This window comes from Lynx rufus, unplaced genomic scaffold (assembly GCF_022079265.1).
Source record: "Lynx rufus isolate CCGP_SWC_20201006 ecotype Redwood Valley unplaced genomic scaffold, mLynRuf1.p SCAF_3, whole genome shotgun sequence".
Taxonomy (NCBI): Eukaryota; Metazoa; Chordata; class Mammalia; order Carnivora; family Felidae; genus Lynx; species Lynx rufus.
Genome location: NW_025814845.1, coordinates 100,090,224 through 100,112,743, shown reverse-complemented (window position 1 = coordinate 100,112,743; position 22,520 = coordinate 100,090,224). Strand labels below are relative to the sequence as shown.

Below are 22,520 nucleotides of genomic sequence, written 5' to 3'. Positions count from 1 at the left end.
TAACTCCTGTAACGGTGGAACCTAATTCTTTGAAGGACTCTTTCCCGTGTCAGTAAAATAGTTCAGAGTCAACATAAGTTTCACATCAGGGGTCTACACTGAGAAAGACTTAAAGAGGTGCCTCTCCAGACCGCGGTGGGGGTGGAGCCAAGACTGCGTCTCCAGTCTCCCTGGAAACCACCTTTCTCTAGTGTCCTGGGCCTAGTCCTCCGTTCCTCTCCGCCTGTGATTGGAGCAGGTTAAGTTAGTGGGCGGTTCTTTGGGAGAGGGGCGGGGCTTTCTCTTTTGGCCGTGGGCTCCCCTCGCGTGAGCGTATTGACGTCACACTGGACGCCGCAGCCTTGACGCCACGCCTGTGCATCCCCAACTGAGGCCGCCGTAGGGGGGGTTGGCCTTTCGAGGGGACGCGAGCGGGACCCTTGAGGCCTGAGGTCCAGCAGCCTCTGTTATTCCCGTGCGGTTCCGGCGCTGCCCCCAGCATCGGTGCCACCGTCATGGATCTAAATTTAAACCGAGCGGATTATTTACAGGTAAACCTGAGGGAATAAAGTGGGCGCCAAGCGGGACGAGCCCCGCTCCCTGAGAGGATTTTGTCCTTCCACTGACGTCTGTCGGGGTCCCCCAGAGGGGGTGCGGCGGCGAAGGTGCAGGGCTGGGTGCTGCGCTCTCGTTGTCGCTGTCACGGGCAACTACTGCTCGCCCTTGAGGGTCCGCGGGGACTTGGAAAGAAGCGGCAGACGCTCTCGCGTTGCTGGAGGCTGCCAGCATACCTAGAATATATAGAACGTACATGTATACACTTAGAGTATACCTTGAATACCTAAAAAGAGCTGATGTGATCTCGGATTCCTCTTCAAGGCCGTACGCCTCCCAGGCTGCAGCTACCTGTTGGCCCGTAACTCCGGGAATCTCCCTCCATCTCTCCCCAGCCCTTTCTCCCGAGCGCCAGACACTTCTCGCTTTGAGCTGGACGTCACCAGCCACATAATCATAAAAGCCAACGACAACTCTTTATTGCACATGTAATTTCTTCATGAGCTTAACTTACATTACTATTTACTCTTCATAAAAATTCTCTGAGTAGATAATGTTATAGATGGGGATCTAGGGACTCAGAGAAAGTAATTACTTAACAGCGAAAAAGGATGAAGTTCTTAACTTGAAACAAAGTCTCTGACTCCGGAGCTGGTATTCTCTCTCTTACACTATCCTGCCTCTCAGTATTTCAGCTCTAGCCATTCTGTCCCTCTTTTTCATCTCCTTTTTCAGTGATCCCGTTTTGGCTCATGATACAAAAGTTTGTCCCCTCAGTTTCCCTGCTAGCTATGCTAGGTACTTTTCACCGTAATATCTTCCTTAGTGAACTGGTCACCACATTTTGCTACTGCTTTTGTCTCCTAAACATCTCTTGACTGGTCCCATTTTTTCCCCATCTCCATTACCCCCAATTCAGGTCCTCATCTTCTCTTTCTCCGGTAATTGAAATAGCCTCTTATTTGGGCTCCTAGCCTCCTGTTTCATCTCCCTCCAAGCCGTCCTTCACATCACTTGTTAGAATGATGTTTGAAAAATGCAAATCTAAACAGATTACTCTATTTTAAAAAAAAAATTTAATGTTTTATTTATTTTTGAGACAGAGAGAGACAGAGCATGAATGAGGGGAGGGGCAGGGAGAGAGGGAGACATAGAATCTGAAACAGGTTCCAGGCTCTGAGCTGTCAGCACAGAGCCCGAGGCGGGGCTCGAACTCACTGACCTCGAGATCATGACCTGAGCCGAAGTCGGAGGCTTAACCGACTGAGCCACCCAGGTGCCCCCTAAACAGATTACTTTAAACTTTAGTACTACTCCTTAGAATACAGAAGAAAGTTGTACTTCTACACTATATGTAAATCCTTTTATGATCTGTTGTTTACTGCAATGTCTGTCCCATTGGTCCCCATCCTCCCCACCTCTTCTCTCATACTGTGCACCACTAGTGACAGTTCCCTGCTGTTTGCATCTTCCATACTTTTTGTAAAATAGTCCTCACTATCAGATTGGATGACATGACCCTCAGCATGTTCGGTGTTTCGCAGAAGTCTTCTATGTCGCATTTTTAATAATTGTAATCTATTTCCAAAGATTTTTAATTACTGTACGAAAACGAATAACTGTATGAAGGTTTTAATGAAGGCTTCTAGAAATATGTGTTCATAAAGTATGTTGCCACTAGTGTCACATTATTTTTGGCTTGACAACTTTATAGCATAAATTTTACTATTTTGGGGTGGTTCCTAAATTTTGTCATTTGTGGCATATATTTCATTAGAAAGTAAGTTCATCACTGATAGTAGTTGTTTCATATCACTAATTGCAATACACAGTGAATTGAATCTGCTGGTTCTTTTAATCTCTTATGTAATCACTTCAAATTAGTGTATCAGAAAACATTCACTAGGTGGCTGGTGTGTTTCCTTAGGTGGGAGTGACCTCTCAGAAGACTATGAAGGTACTTCCTGCCTCAAGACATAGAGCCACACAAAAGGTACTGTACAGATCCTGGTTTCTCCCTATCTCTTTGCTCTGACAGAGAAGAGGTTTATATTCCTTTCTTTATTAGTAAGTTACTCTCTTTAAAATGCTGATGTTAAAATGGAAACAAATTTCTTTTAATTTGAACAGACATTGGAATACCAAGGGACATCCACAGTCAGTAATTTTCTTGGATATTATAATTTTTATGTACAATCTGTAATAGTTTGAGCAAACTTATTGAAAAGTATATTCCAAGGTGCTCGATAAATGTTGTTGACTGACTGAAAAATATATTCCATTCCCCTGTTAACAATTTACTCAGTGTGTAATTGTGTGTACTAGATTGTGTACATAAAGCACATTAGGATATAGAGAAAATTCTTTTTATTTTTATTTAAAAAAAACTTTTCTAAATGTTTATTTATTTTTGAGAGTGAGAGACAGAGACAGAGTGTGAGCAGGGAAGGGGCAGAGAGAGAGGGAGACACAGAATCCTGAAGCAGGCTCCAGGCTCTGAGCTGTCAACACAGAACCCAATGCGGGGCTCAAACTCCTGAACTGTGAGATCATGACCTGAGCTGAAGTGGGACAGTAAACTGACTGAGCCACCCAGGCGCCCTGGGAAAATCCTTTTTAAACTTCATTGTATTTTTAAGAGTAATTAAGTATTTTGATGTTGAACTTTTTATTTAATTAATGATAACTATATTTTTAAAATATATTTTTAATGTTTATTTATTTGGGGAGGAGGGGCAGAGAGAGAGGGAGATAGAGAATCTGAAGCATGCTCCAGGCTCTGAGCTGTCAGTGCAGAGCCTGACGTGGGGCTCGAACCCGTGAACTGTGAGATCATGACCTGAGTCGAACACTCAACCAACTGGGCCACCCTGGTGCCCCACAATGACAATAATTTTTGTAGCAATATTGATCCTATGATTTCTATAAACCAATTATAATTTCTTAGTAGACTGGTAGGATATTTTAATAGCTGCAAAATAAATACAGTATTCTGATGTAGTAACATTTTACTAAGATAAATCAACATATTTTTCATTGTCATTTATTGTATTTGGTCTACTAGATCAGAACTTTTCAAACTTTTTTGGCCTTAAGGCCCTTTTACACTCTTAAATTATTGAGGATCCCAAAGAACTTTTGTTTATGTAGGTTATATCTATCAATATTACTGTCTTAAGATTAAAACAAATATCTAAAATATTTGTTATTTTATTTTTTAAACAATACACCCATTACATGTTTACAAAGATAACATTTTAATAAAAAATAACTGCATTTTCAAAAACAAAAAGAGGACTTAGTGAGAATAGTGGAGTTGTGTCACACTTTTGCAAATTCTTTAGTCTGGCATAAGCAAGGCATGTAACTTCTCATATCTGTTTTCTACATTCAATCTGTTGTCTTGGTTGAAGCATACAAAGAATATCCAGCTCACACAGACACAGTTGAAATTAGGGGTTATTTAAATAGCTTTTCCAGGTAATTATGGCTCTTCACATATACTTGACAAATAGTAGTTACTTAAACATTAGTTGCATCAACGAAACCAAGAGTTGGTTTTTTGAAAAAATAAACAAAATTGACAAACCTCTAGCCAGGCTTCTCAAAAAGAAAAGGGAGATGACCCAAATAGATAAAATCATGAATGAAAATGGAATTATTACAACCAATCCCTCAGAGATACAAACAATTATCAGGGAATACTATGAAAAATTATATGCCAACAAATTGGACAACCTGGAAGAAATGGACAAATTCCTGAACACCCACACTCTTCCAAAACTCAATCAGGAGGAAATAGAAAGCTTGAACAGACCCATAACCAGCGAAGAAATTGAATCGGTTATCAAAAATCTCCCAACAAATAAGAGTCCAGGACCAGATGGCTTCCCAGGGGAGTTCTACCAGACGTTTAAAGCAGAGATAGGGGCGCCTGGGTGGCGCAGTCGGTTAAGCGTCCGACTTCAGCCAGGTCACGATCTCGCGGTCCGTGAGTTCGAGCCCCGCGTCAGGCTCTGGGCTGATGGCTCAGAGCCTGGAGCCTGTTTCCGATTCTGTGTCTCCCTCTCTCTCTGCCCCTCCCCCGTTCATGCTCTGTCTCTCTCTGTCAAAAATAAATAAACGTTGAAAAAAAAAATTTTTAAAGCAGAGATAATACCTATCCTTCTCAAGCTATTCCAAGAAATAGAAAGGGAAGGAAAACTTCCAGACTCATTCTATGAAGCCAGTATTACTTTGATTCCTAAACCAGACAGAGACCCAGTAAAAAAAGAGAACTACAGGCCAATATCCCTGATGAATATGGATGCAAAAATTCTCAATAAGATACTAGCAAATCGAATTCAACGGCATATAAAAAGAATTATTCACCATGATCAAGTGGGATTCATTCCTGGGATGCAGGGCTGGTTCAACATACGCAAATCAATCAACGTGATACATCACATTAACAAAAAAAAAGAGAAGAACCATATGATCCTGTCAATCGATGCAGAAAAGGCCTTTGACAAAATCCAGCACCCTTTCTTAATAAAAACCCTTGAGAAAGTCGGGATAGAAGGAACATACTTAAAGATCATAAAAGCCATTTATGAAAAGCCCACAGCTAACATCATCCTCAACGGGGAAAAACTGAGAGCTTTTTCCCTGAGATCAGGAACACGACAGGGATGCCCACTCTCACCGCTGTTGTTTAACATAGTGCTGGAAGTGCTAGCATCAGCAATCAGACAACAAAAGGAAATCAAAGGCATCAACATTGGCAAAGATGAAGTCAAGCTTTCGCTTTTTGCAGATGACATGATATTATACAGGGAAAATCCGATAGACTCCACCAAAAGTCTGCTAGAACTGATACATGAATTCAGCAAAGTTGCAGGATACAAAATCAATGTACAGAAATCAGTTGCATTCTTATACACTAACAATGAAGCAACAGAAAGACAAATAAAGAAACTGATCCCATTCACAATTGCACCAAGAAGCATAAAATACCTAGGAATAAATCTAACCAAAGATGTAAAGGATCTGTATGCTGAAAACTATAGAAAGCTTATGAAGGTAATTGAAGAAGATTTAAAGAAATGGAAAGACATTCCCTGCTCATGGATTGGAAAAATAAATATTGTCAAAATGTCAATACTACCCAAAGCTATCTACACATTCAATGCAATCCCAATCAAAATTGCACCAGCATTCTTCTCGAAACTAGAACAAGCAATCCTAAAATTCATATGGAACCACAAAAGGCCCCGAATAGCCAAAGTAATTTTGAAGAAGAAGACCAAAGCAGGAGGCATCACAATCCCAGACTTTAGCCTCTACTACAAAGCTGTCATCATCAAGACAGCATGGTATTGGCACAAAAACAGACACACAGACCAATGGAATAGAATAGAAACCCCAGAACTAGACCCACAAACGTATGGCCAACTCATCTTTGACAAAGCAGGAAAGAACATCCAATGGAAAAAAGACAGCCTCTTTAACAAATGGTGCTGGGAGAACTGGACAGCAACATGCAGAAGGTTGAAACTAGACCACTTTCTCACACCATTTACAAAAATAAACTCAAAATGGATAAAGGACCTAAATGTGAGACAGGAAACCATCAAAACCTTAGAGGAGAAAGCAGGAAAAGACCTCTCTGACCTCAGCCGTAGCAATCTCTTACTCGACACATTCCCAAAGGCAAGGGAATTAAAAGCAAAAGTGAATTACTGGGACTTTATGAAGATAAAAAGCTTCTGCACAGCAAAGGAAACAACCAACAAAACTAAAAGGCAACCAACGGAATGGGAAAAGATATTTGCAAATGACATATCGGACAAAGGGCTAGTATCTAAAATCTATAAAGAGCTCACCAAACTCCACACCCGAAAAACAAATAACCCAGTGAAGAAATGGGCAGAAAACATGAATAGACACTTCTCTAAAGAAGACATCCAGATGGCCAACAGGCACATGAAAAAATGTTCAGTGTCGCTCCTTATCAGGGAAATACAAATCAAAACCACACTCAGGTATCACCTCACGCCAGTCAGAGTGGCCAAAATGAACAAATCAGGAGACTATAGATGCTGGAGAGGATGTGGAGAAACGGGAACCCTCTTGCACTGTTGGTGGGAATGCAAATTGGTGCAGCCGCTCTGGAAAGCAGTGTGGAGGTTCCTCAGAAAATTAAAAATAGACCTACCCTATGACCCAGCAATAGCACTGCTAGGAATTTACCCAAGGGATACAGGAGTACTGATGCATAGGGGACTTGTACCCCAATGTTCATAGCAGCACTCTCAACAATAGCCAAATTATGGAAAGAGCCTAAATGTCCATCAACTGATGAATGGATAAAGAAATTGTGGTTTATATACACAATGGAATACTACGTGGCAATGAGAAAAAATGAAATCTGGCCTTTTGTAGCAACGTGGATGGAACTGGAGAGTGTGATGCTAAGTGAAATAAGCCATACAGAGAAAGACAGATACCATATGGTTTCACTCTTATGTGGATCCTAAGAAACTTAACAGGAACCCATGGGGGAGGGGAAGGAAAAAAAAAAAAAAAAAAAGGACGTTAGAGTGGGAGAGAGCCAAAGCATAAGAGACTGTTAAAAACTGAGAACAAACTGAGGGTTGATGGGGGGTGGGAGGGAGGGGAGGGTGGGTGATGGGTATTGAGGAGGGCACCTTTTGGGATGAGCACTGGGTGTTGTATGGAAACCAATTTGTCAATAAACTTCATATATAAAAATAAATAAATAAATAAATAATTATATGGTTTTCCTGTAAAAAAAAAAAATAAATAAACATTAGTTGCAATGTGGATTAAGAAGCCATATTGATTAGCTTTTCATACTTTGATACATTAAAAACCATTTGTACATTGAATGGATCTTTTACCCATGCATAGTTTTATAGCATCCTGTAATGGTCATTTGAGATTATTGGTTCATTGAGATATACAGATCTTCCAAAAGTTGAATGTTCAAATGTTGATTGTTCCAAATGTTATTATAAAATATAAAGCAAATCACATTTGTTGATGTCACTACTGATTTCCTCAGAAAAGTTGTTAAGTATGGAGTAGCTGTCAAGCTCACAGTGGCAGATTCAAGTCTTCCGAAGTACTTATTTTCACTTGAAAACCCAAATTTTATCATTGGGAGCAAATACTTTCAATTGTTTTCCTTTAAAATGACAAGCTCACTTCTTTTAGTTTTTTTTTTGTTTTGTTTTGTTTTTAATGTCTACAAATACCAAGTGTTAGTAACAGCTTGTTATTAACCATTGTCTTCTTTTTTTAATGTTTATTTATTTTGAGAGAGAGAGAAAGCCAGGGAGGGGCAGACAGGGAGGGAGTGATTGAATCCCTAGCAGTCTCCCGCACTGTTAGCACAGAGCTGGGTGGCAGAGCTGGGTGCTTGCAGGGCTTGATTTACAAACCGTGAGTGAGATCATGACCTGAGCTGAAATGAAAAGTCAGACACTTAACCCACTGAGCCCCCCAGGCACCCCTTAACCATTGCTAATAGTTGCTAGTTGTTCTTTCATTCTTAAAATTGTGTTTCTTGAAAAAATTGAATAGTTCAGCTTGTGACTAAAACTGGTATTAAGTGTTTTTTGGTATGCAGCAAAAGTGCTTTATGCATATTTTTTATTTTCTCACACTAAATATTAAAAAGACATGATTCAAGGGCCAAAATTCAAGAAGATTAATAATTTTTATTGCTTCATCAAGAACATTCTTACATGAAGTTTGATTTTTTTCTTTACTCTCAAGTGGTGATGAAGATTACAGTGACAACCGGTAAGGTTTGTTGTCATTGTTTTGATTCTTGCCAGACACCAGCAACTTTATCCACAATTGCTCCGCATCATCATCGTAAATATCAACATAGCCAAAAAGAAAAATAAAGACTTACTTAGAAAAATAGTTTTCATTTGCCAGATTCCCTAAAACATTCTTGTTGACCCCAGGAATCTAGGAATCACACTTTGGGAATCCCTGTAATTATTGTTTTCACAAATTATTGGAGTAGTGTAGTGTTTAAAAAAAAAAAAAACTCAAAACCTTAACTGTTCTTATGTATTTTTTCATCTGAATAGGAATCTGCCAATACCAAAGGTCCATAAATCTCCTGAAAATGAGTGCATAATTATTTGTGAATGTTCATTGTTCTAGAAAGAAAGTCCATAGCTTTCATAAAATGCACAAAGAGATTTGTGATCCCCACACCAAAGTTAAGAATCAGGGACCCAAGAATGTGGCCTGTACAACATCAACTTTTTGATAATTGAGACTTGTTTTGTGTCCTAATACATTGTCAATTTTCTAATGTTCCTGTGTGCTTGAAAAGAACATTTATAATGTACTTAGGATGAGTGAATTGCTTATTTATGCACGTGCGAGCACACACTCACACACACACATATCCTACACATACGTACATGAATGTACACATACATATGTACATACATATTAGATCAGAGGTAATTGTTTTTCTAATCTATATCCTCTTTTGTCTGCTTGTTTACCAATTCCTGAGAAACAAGTGTTAAAATCTCCCTCTGTATTTATTTCAAAATAATCCATTGGTTACATGTTGATAGTTGTTGAACCTGAATGATGGATATGTGGGAATTCATTATAATATTCTGTCTGCTTTTGCATAGGGTGAAAGTTTTCTATTAAGAAGGTTTTAAAAATATCAAGTAGGTCAATCACAACTTTACTGATAATCTGTTTTGAAAGTTAATCTTGGGGTGCCTGGGTGGCTCAGTCGGTTAAGCGGCCAACTTCAGCTCAGGTCACGATCTCGCGGTCCGTGAGTTCGAGCCCCGCGTCGGGCTCTGGGCTGATGGCTCAGAGCCTGGAGCCTGCTTCCGATTCTGTGTCTCCCTCTCTCTCTGCCCCTCCCCCGTTCATGCTCTGTCTCTCTCTGTCTCAAAAATAAATAAAACGTTGAAAGTTAATCTTAACATTCTTATCCTCTAGTTAAGGAAAAAAATTACCTCCCTGACATTTCTGTTTCTGTTCTCTTGCTCTCTTTACATTGTAGGAACAGAATATATGACCAATAACTTCAATAATGATTCTCCCTACCTTCTCGTTGCCCCTTTCTTGTAATTTCTTGGAGTATTATTTTTTGTGTAGGCACTTTCCTGGATTTTCTGATCTCTACTTTCAAAATTATGATTTATATTTTGAGATCTTGTTTCCCCCATATAAGTTAATAGGACATAATTATAGTAATTTCATATTCTCTTCAATCTATTGTAGGTGGTTATTGGAGATCACGATGGGGTAGTTATGTGCTTTGGAATGAAGAAGGGAGAAGCAGTGGTATGTATAGCTTTTTTTTTTTAGGAGAAAAAAGGATTTTCCTCTCTCTTTCTTTCTTTCTCTCTTTCTTTCTCTCTTTCTTTCTCTCTTTCTTTTCTTCCTTCCTTCCTTCCTTCCTTCCTTCCTTCCTTCCTTTGTAGGCTCCACACCCAGCATGGAGCCCAATGTGGGGCCCAAACTCATGACCCCAAGATCAAGACCCAAGCTGAGATCAACAGTCAGTCACCTAACTGACTGAGTCACCCAGGTGCCTTGAAAAAAGGATTTCTAAAAGAGAAACACACTACTTGTTGAATACTCTTAGGTTAAATTTGTCCTAAAAACAATGAAAAATGCATTGTGAGAAAAGTAGTTACATGAAGTATGAGGCTACAGGCAAGACAACAGTCATGTTCTAGCTAGCTGTAAAACACCTTTGACAGCCAAGGGTGATATATTAATTTTCTATGGTGTGTAACAGATTACTTTTGGGGGTTTGAATCAATACTATTATCTCATAGTTTCTGTGGGTCAGGAATATGGTTTCGTGTCTTACATGGCTACAGTGTAGATATTAGCCAGGATCTATTCCTTTTTGGAGCTGGGGTCCTATTCCAAGCTTACATGGTTGTTGACGGGATTCAGATTCTTGCTGTTGTAGGACTGAGGTCCCCATTTTATTGCTGTCTATAAACCAGGGCCTGCTCTCAACATCTTGAGGCCCCCACAGTTCTTTGCCATATGGTCTTCTCACTGGCCCTCTCATGGTGACCTGCTTCAAGCCAGCAGGAAAATCTGTCCAGTCAGCTAAGGTAGAGTCTTAATGTAACTTATGTAACATAATATAACATGGAAGTGACTATCCCATCACCTCTGCCTCTTAATGTAACCTAATCAAGGATGTGATTAATGCATTATCATATTGACAGATCATAGTTTACAAGCAATGGGTCTGAGCTGTGAACACTTATATATTCACTATACATTATGTAGAATTTATAAAAAAACTGAATAGGGTAAAAACTGTCAGAAGGTGCAGTGTTTCTATTATTTGTATATTCTCCCAGATACTTTATTCTCTGTATAAAGTCATTGGAGGGGAGGGAGAGAAATTGGTGCCAATAATAAAATGGAAAATAACCAGGAAGAAATTAATAATACAAATGGTATTTCCAATTAGATATCAAGTTATACATTCAGGTTTTCAGTAAATTCTACAATCTTTTACTTATACTGCTAAAATTTATAAAAATTATGAAGAAAGCAGGAGAGATTAGTTTTAAACAGACAATTCAAGCGTAAAAAGATGTCCATTGGAGCCAGTGGGGGAATCTTGTTAAAATACAGATTCTCATTCAGTAGAAAAGTCTGCATTTTTAATAAGGCTAATCATACTAATCCCACTGCTTAATGAACTCTACTTTGAGTTGCAGGAGTTTAGATTTTAATGATGTTGCTGAAATATGTGTGGCAATAAGTATTCTAAATTTTGAAGATATTTAGCCAAAAACCTTGAAGACCCACTGAAGTAAATACATTTGTATCTTAAAGATGTTTCTATATAATGGAACTATAATACTTTGTGTGTTTGAAATCACAGCATTTTTTATGGTAAAAGAAAATGCTTACAATAAATTTGTGTACTTAATTTTTCCCCCATGATTTTTGCAGGCAGTGTTCAAGACTTTACCAGGGCAGAAGATTGCAAGATTGGAGCTAGGAGGGGTTCTTAATACACCCCAGGAGAAAATTTTTGTTGCTGCAGGATCTGAGATTAGAGGCTTCACAAAGAGAGGAAAACAGTTCCTCTCTTTTGAAACAAACCTCACTGAAAGCATTAAAGCTATGTATGTTCATCCTTTTTTTATCTTTACATATCCATTTACAATATTTTGGATAGGTGACAAACATCAGATTGAGTCTCATATCTTAATAGATTTCCTGGGAAGTAAAATTGCCTAAAGGCACTTTGTTAGTAAGAAACTAATTAACCTAGAATCAGTACAAAATCAATTGGTTGTTGAAATGTTTTCTTTTAAAGACTCTCATAGTATTTATACATTAATTTTTGACTAATTGGTTCAATTGATTCATGATTAAGGTATAAAAGAAAAAAGTAAAAGAAATCTAGAGATGTTTAGGTTTCTGTTCCTTTGATGTCTCTGGTAATTTTGGTTATGAGGTAGCATCATTTTGTTAAAAAGCTGGCCGTCAAAGTTGGTAACTACCAATAGGATATAATTTTAGGTAAATCAGTTAAGACCCTGAGTAAAAATAACTCCCTTAAGGGCTTTTGGATATGTGAGATTTTGCAGTTTAAATTTTAGTTTTTTTTAATCATGGGGGGCTGAAAAGCCTTTAAAGTTTATCTAACACACTGTCCTCAAACCTACTACTGAGGAGAATCCCTTGGCAGCTTAAAAGAGTAGATTTCTTGTCTTACTCATACCTGCAGAATTGGAATTATTAGGAGTGGGTTAAAAGAAAAAAAGTTCTTCATTTGACTATAATGCAGCCAAGTTCTATAAGCAACCAGACATTGGTTTGAAAACTGCTAACTCAGTTCAGCGTTCTGTGTAATGCACAGCTGTCCTGTATAATTCTGTATAATGCATGTCTCATGTCCTGACATCCAAGCCGCAAAACTTTGGTTTGGTGAAATTAGGTAAGATTTAAACAGTGGTACATGGGAGTGAGTTCAGTGGTTTAATAAGAATAGAATACTTTTGAAATGCTTTTGTTAGATAGACATGGTCAATGATAATTGTAAAATACTAAAATCAAAGTAATACATTAATAATTAGCATAACTCACATTCCGAAGGATATGTGGGCAAAGGTTTGAGAAAGATAAGGAATTTCCTAGACAATAATCGCTTTTGCTAGTTTCTTAAATGTTTTTATTGGAGTGGCAGTGGCAGGATGGAGAAGATCTTTACTTAATTTTTGAAAATTTATTGTCTGAGTCCCCAAATTTATAAGGGTGCATAGGAAAGCAAGGTTATAACTTGGCAAGATTCAGTAAGAGAGCACTTACAACAACTTACAAGCTGGTTACCACTCATGCATCCCTTCCCTGTTTAACGTTTCCATCTATCCCTGCTCTTGTCAACAATAGTGATTGTAAGCAGTACTTTGGAAAATGTGTAACTGCAATATAATTGCAAATGTAATACAGATGGATTTCTAGATGAAACTTTAAGTCTTGAAAAAGAATTTTGTTAGTTGATAAAAATGATATTGAGGACTACTGAAATCATATGCAGAGCCACAGAGTGAGGCCACTTAAGCGATAATTGAAGAAGAGAAAATCAATGAGGATAATTATAGGATAAGAAATAATTTTAATTCCAAAACTTTTTAACTAGACTTTAGAAGTTTCACCTTCAAATAAACCTTCAAATAAAATTACCTTCTTTATTATCACCTTCTTTATGGTTATAGCAGTCTACAAGTGAAAGGTAATATACTAGTATATAATTTTTGTCAAGTTTCAGCTCCCCAAATGAAAACTGGATTCGATATAGAATTAGAATGTTGTTATGATTATTGCCTACATTTTGTTAAATATAATTTAAAATGAATATTTTTCATTTTTTTTCAAGATAAAAATCTAATGAAATCATTTTTTTCACTGTTTACCATTTAAAGTAGATTCATTTCCAACAGCCTTTGCTAGACAGTTCAGAAAAGTAGTAGGAAAGCTAACTCTAAAGCTAAAAGCTACCTAATGCAGTCTACTCCACTACTGGTTGTGTGCCATTAGGCAAGTTACCTAACATTTTATTGTTCTCTGTCAAAAGGAATAATAATGGTCCCTGCTTTATAACATTATGAGGATTAAGCTAATCCATGTAATACATGTAAATCATTTAGGACAGTGCTTGTCACATAGTACGCATTTAAAAAAAGTTCCTTTTTTCAAATTGTCTTCAGATATAGACAGTTAAATTATCATTGTCTTTGTTTTCATTTTTTCTGAGCTTAATTTTTGAGATGCCTAAGACCTTAAGGTCTTCACAGCTTTCAAAATCAATGTTATACCTAAAGGCTAAAATTAAGTGGGGGAAATGAGGGGGAAAAATATCTATTCTTTAAGTCTGTGATAAAATGATAGAAACTGTATAAACTTACTTTCATCTCATAAAAGTTCAGGAGTTTTCTATGCTTATTTTTAAAAATATGGATATTTTATATTACTTTTAATGTTCTCAGGCATATATCTGGCTCAGACCTCTTTCTCAGTGCAAGTTACATCTATAACCATTATTGTGACTGCAAAGACCAGCATTATTACCTTTCCGGGGACAAAATCAATGACGTCATCTGCCTTCCAGTGGAAAGATTACCTAGTATTACACCAGTATTGGCCTGCCAGGACAGAGTGCTCAGAGTTTTACAGGTTTCTGTGATTTGCATTTTTATAGTTTTTCATAATTTATGTTAAATAAGTATTACTGAACAATGTGTATTTAAGTTAAATTACTTATTACTGCTGCTTTAAATGTCTTACTTAAAATTATATCTGGAAAAAATGCCTTTTAATTGGTATGCTATTTTTTTTTAACTTGAGCCAAATGTATTAAGATCTTTGGTGAGTTTTAGGCATACATGGGAAAAAGGATGCTTCCTCCCAATCCCATACATAATTTCTGAGTTAGTCCAGTTTGAATGGAGTGCCTTTGCTATAGAACCCTTCGCAGTTTTTTTTTTTTTTTGGCTTTCTTCCTCCATTACCCTTCCCTCCCTGCCAAAATCAAATAAATGGAGGAAATTGGGTTGGGGAGCGGATGTTAGGCTTTAACAAAGAAGGAATAGTTGAGATCAAAGGATGTATCATTTGAGTTTATTCCATATTTATGACAGTATGTGCAACAAAATAAGCACTCAGTAAATACTTGTTGGATGAATAAATGAATGATAGAGGGAAAAATCATTTTATTGTCCTTATATTTCTATTAAAAACCATGATGCATAAGGTATTGTTATTAGTATAATAGTTACACCTATGTCTCTTCAAAAGTGACTTTCAATAAAATACACATACATACAAACACCAGGATCCATAAAATAAAGTTGAATGCAAATAACATGGAACAGGTGGATTATTTGGATCAGAAACTTGGGCTAATGATAGTGCAGTTGAATAAAAAATCTTGCTGTTTATTCTGTGCCATCACAGGCTATCTCATTCTTTGGAATTTCATAGTCAGATGGCCATTTCTTGGTATTAGTCCTTTTATAGAAGGAAAAATCCAATGGTTCTATGAGGTTCTCCCCGCCCCCCCCACCCCCCTGCCAAGGGAAGATAAAGTAATGTTCAAGATTCATTCTAGAGAGATGAATAATTAATTTCTTCCATAGCCTGTACTCCCAAATATGAATTGTTTAAATAAGGCGTTTAAACAGGAGCTGGCTAGAATTCAGTTAGAAATTGTTCCAGATGATTCTAGGATTCTGCTTTGTTTAACTAGAAGAGATCCATGTACTTGCTGTAAAAATAAAGAATTCAGTAAGGATTTGTGGGAAGTTACAGCTTGAAGCCTTTGCTCTGCCCTTCATACTTCCTTCCTCCCCTTTACTGCTCATTATCCATTGCCCCAGAAGTAGCCTTTTTTTAAACAGTTTTCTTGTGGATTCTTTTGTGTTTATATAGTTGATATATATGAAATTTCAAATGTAATTATAAATAAAAGATAAAGCACATGACTTTTATATATTCTATATATATTTAATTTAACAAAAAGGTCATTACATATTTACTATAATTTCACATTTTTTTCGTTGAATGATTTATCATAGTTATTTTTTCCATGTAAGTGTAGATACTTATAAGTACCCTATTCTTTGATAGCTTCACAAAATACTGTGTACTAAATGAAAACATTAGAAGTGGCAAAATTTTAAAAAAGACAAATAAATGGACGTAACTTATTTTCTTATCTAAATAACAGGTCATTCTGCCTCTCACTGGAATAGGTTTTGGAAGTACCCAAATACTTATTGGCCATGTGACTATGTCAAGTTAACTGCTCCCAACTTCAGTCTCTTCTTCTGTACAATGAAAACACTGAGAACCCACCTGCTGGTATTATCCAACTAAATGAAACAATACATTCAATGTGCTACCCTAAGAGATAACACCCTAGATGTTGGATATTGCTGTTCTGGTGATACTCACCACCTACCTTCTTGGAGTATCAAAAAGTGTAATGGCACATTAAAGAGTGAGAAGTCCTGTTGAAAAAAAAAATCTGCATAACCTTCTTGTGTCAGTTACCATCCTGAGAACCTGGATGACCTCTTAAGGTTGACGATGAGACTCAGGTTGAGGGTTAGGCAGGGGCTATTTTCTGCCTTAGATGACACATGTCTGCTACCACTCTGGGACTCGGGTGGCAAACTTCATTCACATTTTTCAGGAAGCAAAAATGAGCCCCTGGGCTTGTCTTTTTCTTAGGAAGTAACTTTGGGTCTGTTTAAATATTTGTGCTCTGAGTTAAAGAAAGCAGAACAAACAACTTATTCCTGGAAAGCTTTGATAGGAAAATTTACCAGTGTCAAGTTTTTGGGCAAACAAAGTATTTAAACTGAAAACTTTTCTAAGTGTTGAGTATTTTAAATATTTCTTCGTGATCTTTAAATATTATATATTTTAAAATGAGTTAACATATACAAAATTGCTAAAGAAATGCAAGTTAATAATCACAGTCTAACTTTTTTCAGCACTTTTATTCTAGAGTTTTTCTTTATATGAGTACTGATGTTATCAAGGAGTATGTATAATAAATTTATGTTCTGTTTCAGTTTTAAAATACTTGTTCTTCTTCAGGGATCTGATGTGATGTATGAAACTGAAGTTCCTGGCCCACCTACTGTTTTAGCACTACACAACGGAAATGGCGGTAATCACAATAAAATAAGGAAGTGTGTTATGTTATTTAAGTCTAGATATTTCAGGTTTTTAATCATTTAACTATATATTAAGTATAGTTAATCATTTAACTGTATGTTAAGTTTTTAATAATGTAACTATATGTTAATGAACTGGAATTGAGACAGTAGTCTGATAACTTGCCAGTAACTAACAATAATGAATTGTTGAACTTTAATTTTCAGCGTCCTCATCTTAAAATTAGATGATGAGGAAGGGTCTTATCTCTTAGTTTATAAAATTCTGTGACTATATAACCATCCTCCAAAATTAAGTTTTCTGTCTTTTTATATTTTTAAATGATATTTTTACATTAAAGTCCATGTATATGAAAATTTTTTCAGTTTTAAGGAGATCTTATGAGTCATGAGATAAGTATAACATGTTGACTTAAAAAAATTTTTTTTTATGTTTATTTATTTTTGAGACAGAAACAGAGCATGAGTGGGGTAGGGACAGAGTGAGAGAGAGACACAAAATCTGAAGCAAGCTCCAGGCTCTGAGCTGTCGGCACAGAGTCTGACACAGGGCTCGAACCCACCAACTGTGAGATCATGACCTGAGCTGAAGTCGGACACTTAATCGACTGAGCCACCCAGGTGCCCCTAACATGTTAACTTTAATTATAAACTAGGTGACTCTGGAGAAGACCTTTTGTTTGGAACATCAGATGGAAAACTTGGGCTTATTCAGATCACTACCTCCAAACCGATACACAAGTGGGAAATTCGAAATGAGAAAAAGCTGGGAGGTATGTTTTTGATGTAGTTTAGATTCTGAAATGTCATTCATTATTAAATATCCTAAATTTTATATAGTTCATTCTGTTTTATTTATTCACAGTATTTGGTAAGCTTAACAATTTACAGAGCCACCTCAGATTTATTTACTCTTTGTTTATTTAGCAGGTCTGTCATACTTTGGCATCATTTTTTAATTAAGAAATGTTAATGGTAATTTAGGATAGGTAGGCTTTTGTGGGCTAATGTCCATTCATAGTATCAAATCCATTATTCACTGTTTGGTGTAGGAAATTAATTGGAATTTAGGAATATTTGATATTAAGCAAGGAAGAAGTATAGTGAGTCAGGGAATATTCCGGTTTTCTAAAGGATTTATACCTTTCTGAGGAAATTTATATCTGACTTAGAAAGTAGTAAGATGGCTATTTATAGGTATAGTAATTCTATTCATGTATTCATTTATTCCTTCAACAAATACTTGTTAGGGGAGACAGAGAATAAACAAATGAATAAATAGATAACTTCATCTAAGTCATCTGAAAAAAATATCAGACAGTGATGCATTAGTGATAGGTGGAAGGAAGAAAACTAAATTTAGACTGGATGGTAATGGAAGGTGTCTTATAAAAGGTGAAATTTGAGCCGAGATCTGATTCATAAGAAAAGGAGTTAGTAATGTAAAAATTGGGGGGAAAATTATGCTCCAGAAAGAGGAAAAAATCAGGGCTGAGGACTTGAGGCATAAGTAAACTTGATTCATTTGAGGAGCAAAGGGAAGGTCAGTGTGGCTAAATGCATTAGCATGACAAGACAAGTCAGAGACTTAGCATAGGGCCAAATCATGTAGGTCCTTGTGGACCTTGGAAAAGGATTGAATTTTTATCTATGTGCAGTGGGAAGTCTTTGGAGAATTTTAAGTGGGAGTATGATATGATCTAATCTAACAAAACAAAACAAAAAACATACCAGGGAGAATGGATCTGGGGGAAGCAGCTGAAAATTGAAAGTGTGGCGATCAGTTAGGAAGTCATTGTTATAGTTGTTATAATTTATTTTAGTCTAGACTACAGATAAGTGGCCTGAGCTAGGCTAACGGTAGTTGGAAATGGGAAGGACTCAATTTCAGTATATATTTTGGAGATAGAGCTGTTAAGATTTGCTAAGGGATTTGGTCTGGGCAGTGAGAAAAAGACAGGAATCAGAGATGTAGTCTAGATTTTTGGCCTGAACAACTGGGTGATACCTTACTGAGATGAGGAGTGTTTGGGGAAGGACCATTGATGGGGTGCGCTAAAGGGGAATGAAGAATTTTCTTTGGGGCATAGGACGTTTGAGATGCAAATGGACATCTCAAAGAAGATGCTGTATAGGATCTTGGATGTAGAAGTCTGGAGCTCTGGGGAGAGGCCAGAGCTAGAGATAAAAACTTATGAGCCATTTCCATTTAGATTATATTTAAAGTCTTGGAAATGGCTGAATGTGGGCAGAAAAGGGGATACCTGATTATGCTTCAAGTTTTCTGTTATTTGTTTTCCCATTCTGATTCAGTATATACATGTTTTCAGCCTTACTTTGTCTGTACTTGGCTCTAATATTAGTTTTATTAATAACTTGTCACCTCTATCCTCTTTTTTAAAGGTATTTTGTGTGTTGACAGCTTTGACATTGTGGGTGATGGGGTTAAAGATTTACTTGTTGGGAGAGATGATGGAGTGGTACAAGTGTATAGTTTTGACAATACAAATGAGCCTGTTCTACGATTTGATCAGGTCAGTTCATTTAAAAAGACTATATATGCTTATATTCATCAAATAATTATAGAGATGATTGTGATGTTTTGGGTTTTATTAAATTAAATATATTAAAATCTTGTGTTTGGCTTAGAATATTGCTGCTTTGATGTTATCAAAATCTTCTCTAGACTGCTCTTATGTTTGAATAATAGACTATTGCCTTCCAGATAAATAATAAATTGCTTCTTCATTTGGTTTCTAAATATTGTATACCTGAACTTTAATTATTTTGCCTTAGTTTCTACAATGCATAGTGGATTACAGGAGTAACATTTATATGTTTGGGTAACAAACAAGACTGTTGTTTTAAAGTAATAATGTTTTAGGAATAAACTCATGTTGTTAGAACAATATCAAAATATCCTTGAGCAGAGAGAAAAGTCGCAATTTCACTTCTAACCACCCAAGACTTTACCAAATGAGAAGAATTACTAAATATGAGTAATTTTAGTTCACGGATTTTAATGTAGTTAAGCTTGTTTATGCCAAGGTACGGAGTTACATGGAGAATCAGTCTGCTGTAAAATGAATCTTTCGTTTTCATGAAGTGGTGTTCTCTAGTCCAGGGTTTCCCATCCTGCCTTATGCAGGATGGATTGAGGCTGTTTTAAAAAAAACAACAACAAAAACCACAACCAGTATCAAGTTTTCTTTGTCTGATTTCACTACTAGTGCTTCCCCTCAGTCCCAGCTTTAACTGTAGATCAGCAAATACAGATGTTTTGATGTATAGATAAAGGTATTACATAGATAATATGGGAATAAAAATTCCCTAAAGGTTTCATAGAGGCTATCATCTCCTTTATTCATCTAAAAAACTTTATTCTTTGTTCATTTCCAAAAACTATTTGGAAAAAACACATGAGAGGTGGTATGTAGAATTCAGATGATAGACTAAACATATTGGGAGTTTTGCTTATGTAATTTTTTAAAAAAAACCTCTTTATATAAATAAATGATTTTTGCTCATTATGTGGCTACTGTGGCTGAGTGCTACACACACATATATGAGTCATTTTCAGTCTTCTTTCCCCCAAATGTAAAAGCACTGGAATTTTCTGCCATTTGTGCAGGATTTTTGCCTCTCCAATCTCAGTGTTTCCAATGATAAGTATTCAATAAATGTATGTTGAATGTCTGGAGGGAGGAAAATAGGTTTTATGGCTTATTTTAATAAGTCTGTGAACTTTTTAGCTATTAATGAAGTACTTGATCTTAAATTTATTTTAGATGTTGTCTGAAAGTGTCACATCTATCCAGGGTGGTTGTGTAGGGAAAGAAGGCTATGATGAAATTGTGGTATCCACGTATTCAGGTAAGGGAAATGATAATAGGTAAAGAAAGAATCATTAAGAAAAAATATACATTTAATAAATTTTTTTAATATTATTTAATGTTAATTTTGAGAGAGAGAGCATGGGAGCAAGCAAGCATGAGTGGGGGAGGAGCAGAGAGAGAGAGAGAGGGAGAGAGAATCTCAAGCAAGCTCCATGCTCAGCCCAGGGCCCAACACAGGGCTCAATCTCACAATCCTGAGATCATGACCTGAGCTGAAATCAAGAGTCAGACACTTACCTGACTGAGCCACCCAGGCGTCCCTTAATAAATTATTTTTGATGATAACTTTTTTAAAAAAAGTGTTATTAGTAAATCAGTCTTACCTACAGCATTAAAACCTTTACTGGTTAAAAACTAAGGAGGGAAGGAGTGGGTGTATTGGTTTATAAAAGAGGTAATATGTGAATAATGGAGTACTTAGCATACTCTACTTAATCTTTGAAAATTAAATGATATTCTTTGGTTTAAAAAGAAGTATTTACTGAACTTTAGTTTATGTTTTGTTACTGTCTATATTTCTTATAAAAATTCCCTTGCTTTTGAGTTAGTGATTCTTTTACATTCTTAAAATAGCCAATGCGAGAGTTTAACTTTCCATTAACATGATTTTTGAAGGACAGTTCTAATTCATCAGGTATATTTGAACTTGCTAGAATTGTGTTGACTTATTCCATACTTGAAAACTAAAACTATAAATTGAGAAGTGAAAGATTTCTTTAATCATAGTATTATAGTAGTTTACACAAAATAAAAATAGTATCACAAATGTTTATTATGTAGTTTCTTTATGGCTTCAGTATTTTCCAGCTTGATATATTTTGTTGTTTTGTCTTGTTTTTTGAAGGAGAATAAGTCCTAGGACTAAATGAGGTTGATGTTGGTGGACAAAGGGGCATGTATATTGGGGTTTCTTTTAATACTAGCAGCACTTAATGGTGCACAATGTAATTCATCTCTGCAGGCTGGGTTACAGGTCTGACAACAGAGCCTATGCATAAGGAAAGTGGACCAGGAGAAGAAGTAAAAATTAATCAGGAGATGCAAAATAAAATTTCTAACTTAAGGTAATTTTGGATTTTTTTGTTTGCTTTTTTTTTATTTCATGAAGTGTGTAGTTCTTATATTTTATTGGAAGGAATTATACAATTAATTATTTTATCACCTTTTTAAATTAAATTTATCAGTTTGAGAAAATTTGCAGTAAGTGCTAATTAGTATTTTAAAGTTATAAATATACTTTTTATATTATTTATATACATATTACTTTTTTCTATACTGACTTTCTCCTAGATCAAAAATTACATTTTTAATCTGTTTATAGATAGTTGTAGTGTTTTGTTTTTTCACAGACATTAGAAAGAGACCAACACAGACAACTGTATTCCTTCTTAATTGTCCTGTTTACTGCTCTTGTGGACCCTTATGAATCTGTAACATTGGCTTATCAGTTTTCTTACTGGAAATGAGTAATGTTGACTCTTTTAGACACAGGGATTGCTTTTGTGGCTTGTTCAATTTGACAAATCCTATGAAAAGAGACCCCAGACTCAAGTAAATTTGCTTCATACAGTGAAGAAGTGGGAGTTGCTGAAACTTCTAATGACTGCTCTCCCTATTTCAACCCTTACCAACCTCTTGGGGGCAGTGAGGGCTGATCTATTTTTATTTTTGGTGGTAGTTGAGGGCTACTTAAGTTTTTAAGGCAGCAAAATGCCACAAGTACTAGTTCGCTAAAGCCACACCACAGGTTTACCACAAGCCAGTTTAGCAAAGCCACCTGGACTTCAAGCTCCAACGTTCATGCAATAAGGAAACCAAGTAGAATTAACGGCTATTCTCTCACATCGTCAGTATA

General features: G+C 36.3%; 1 protein-coding gene across 1 annotated transcript in view; it reads left to right on the top strand.

Annotated features, from left to right (window-relative positions):
- The first annotated feature begins 397 nt into the window (after positions 1 to 397).
- The window catches only part of BBS7 (Bardet-Biedl syndrome 7), a 40,061-nt gene continuing 17,938 nt past the window's right edge, over positions 398 to 22,520 (top strand). Inside the window, exons 1-10 of the mRNA XM_047092223.1 lie at positions 398 to 530; positions 2,462 to 2,527; positions 9,817 to 9,879; positions 11,530 to 11,705; positions 14,073 to 14,259; positions 16,690 to 16,762; positions 17,426 to 17,542; positions 19,173 to 19,303; positions 20,558 to 20,642; positions 21,627 to 21,729. Coding sequence (XP_046948179.1) covers positions 495 to 530; positions 2,462 to 2,527; positions 9,817 to 9,879; positions 11,530 to 11,705; positions 14,073 to 14,259; positions 16,690 to 16,762; positions 17,426 to 17,542; positions 19,173 to 19,303; positions 20,558 to 20,642; positions 21,627 to 21,729 — 1,037 coding nt within the window. The 5' untranslated portion in view covers positions 398 to 494. The remainder of the gene's footprint in view (positions 531 to 2,461; positions 2,528 to 9,816; positions 9,880 to 11,529; positions 11,706 to 14,072; positions 14,260 to 16,689; positions 16,763 to 17,425; positions 17,543 to 19,172; positions 19,304 to 20,557; positions 20,643 to 21,626; positions 21,730 to 22,520) is intronic.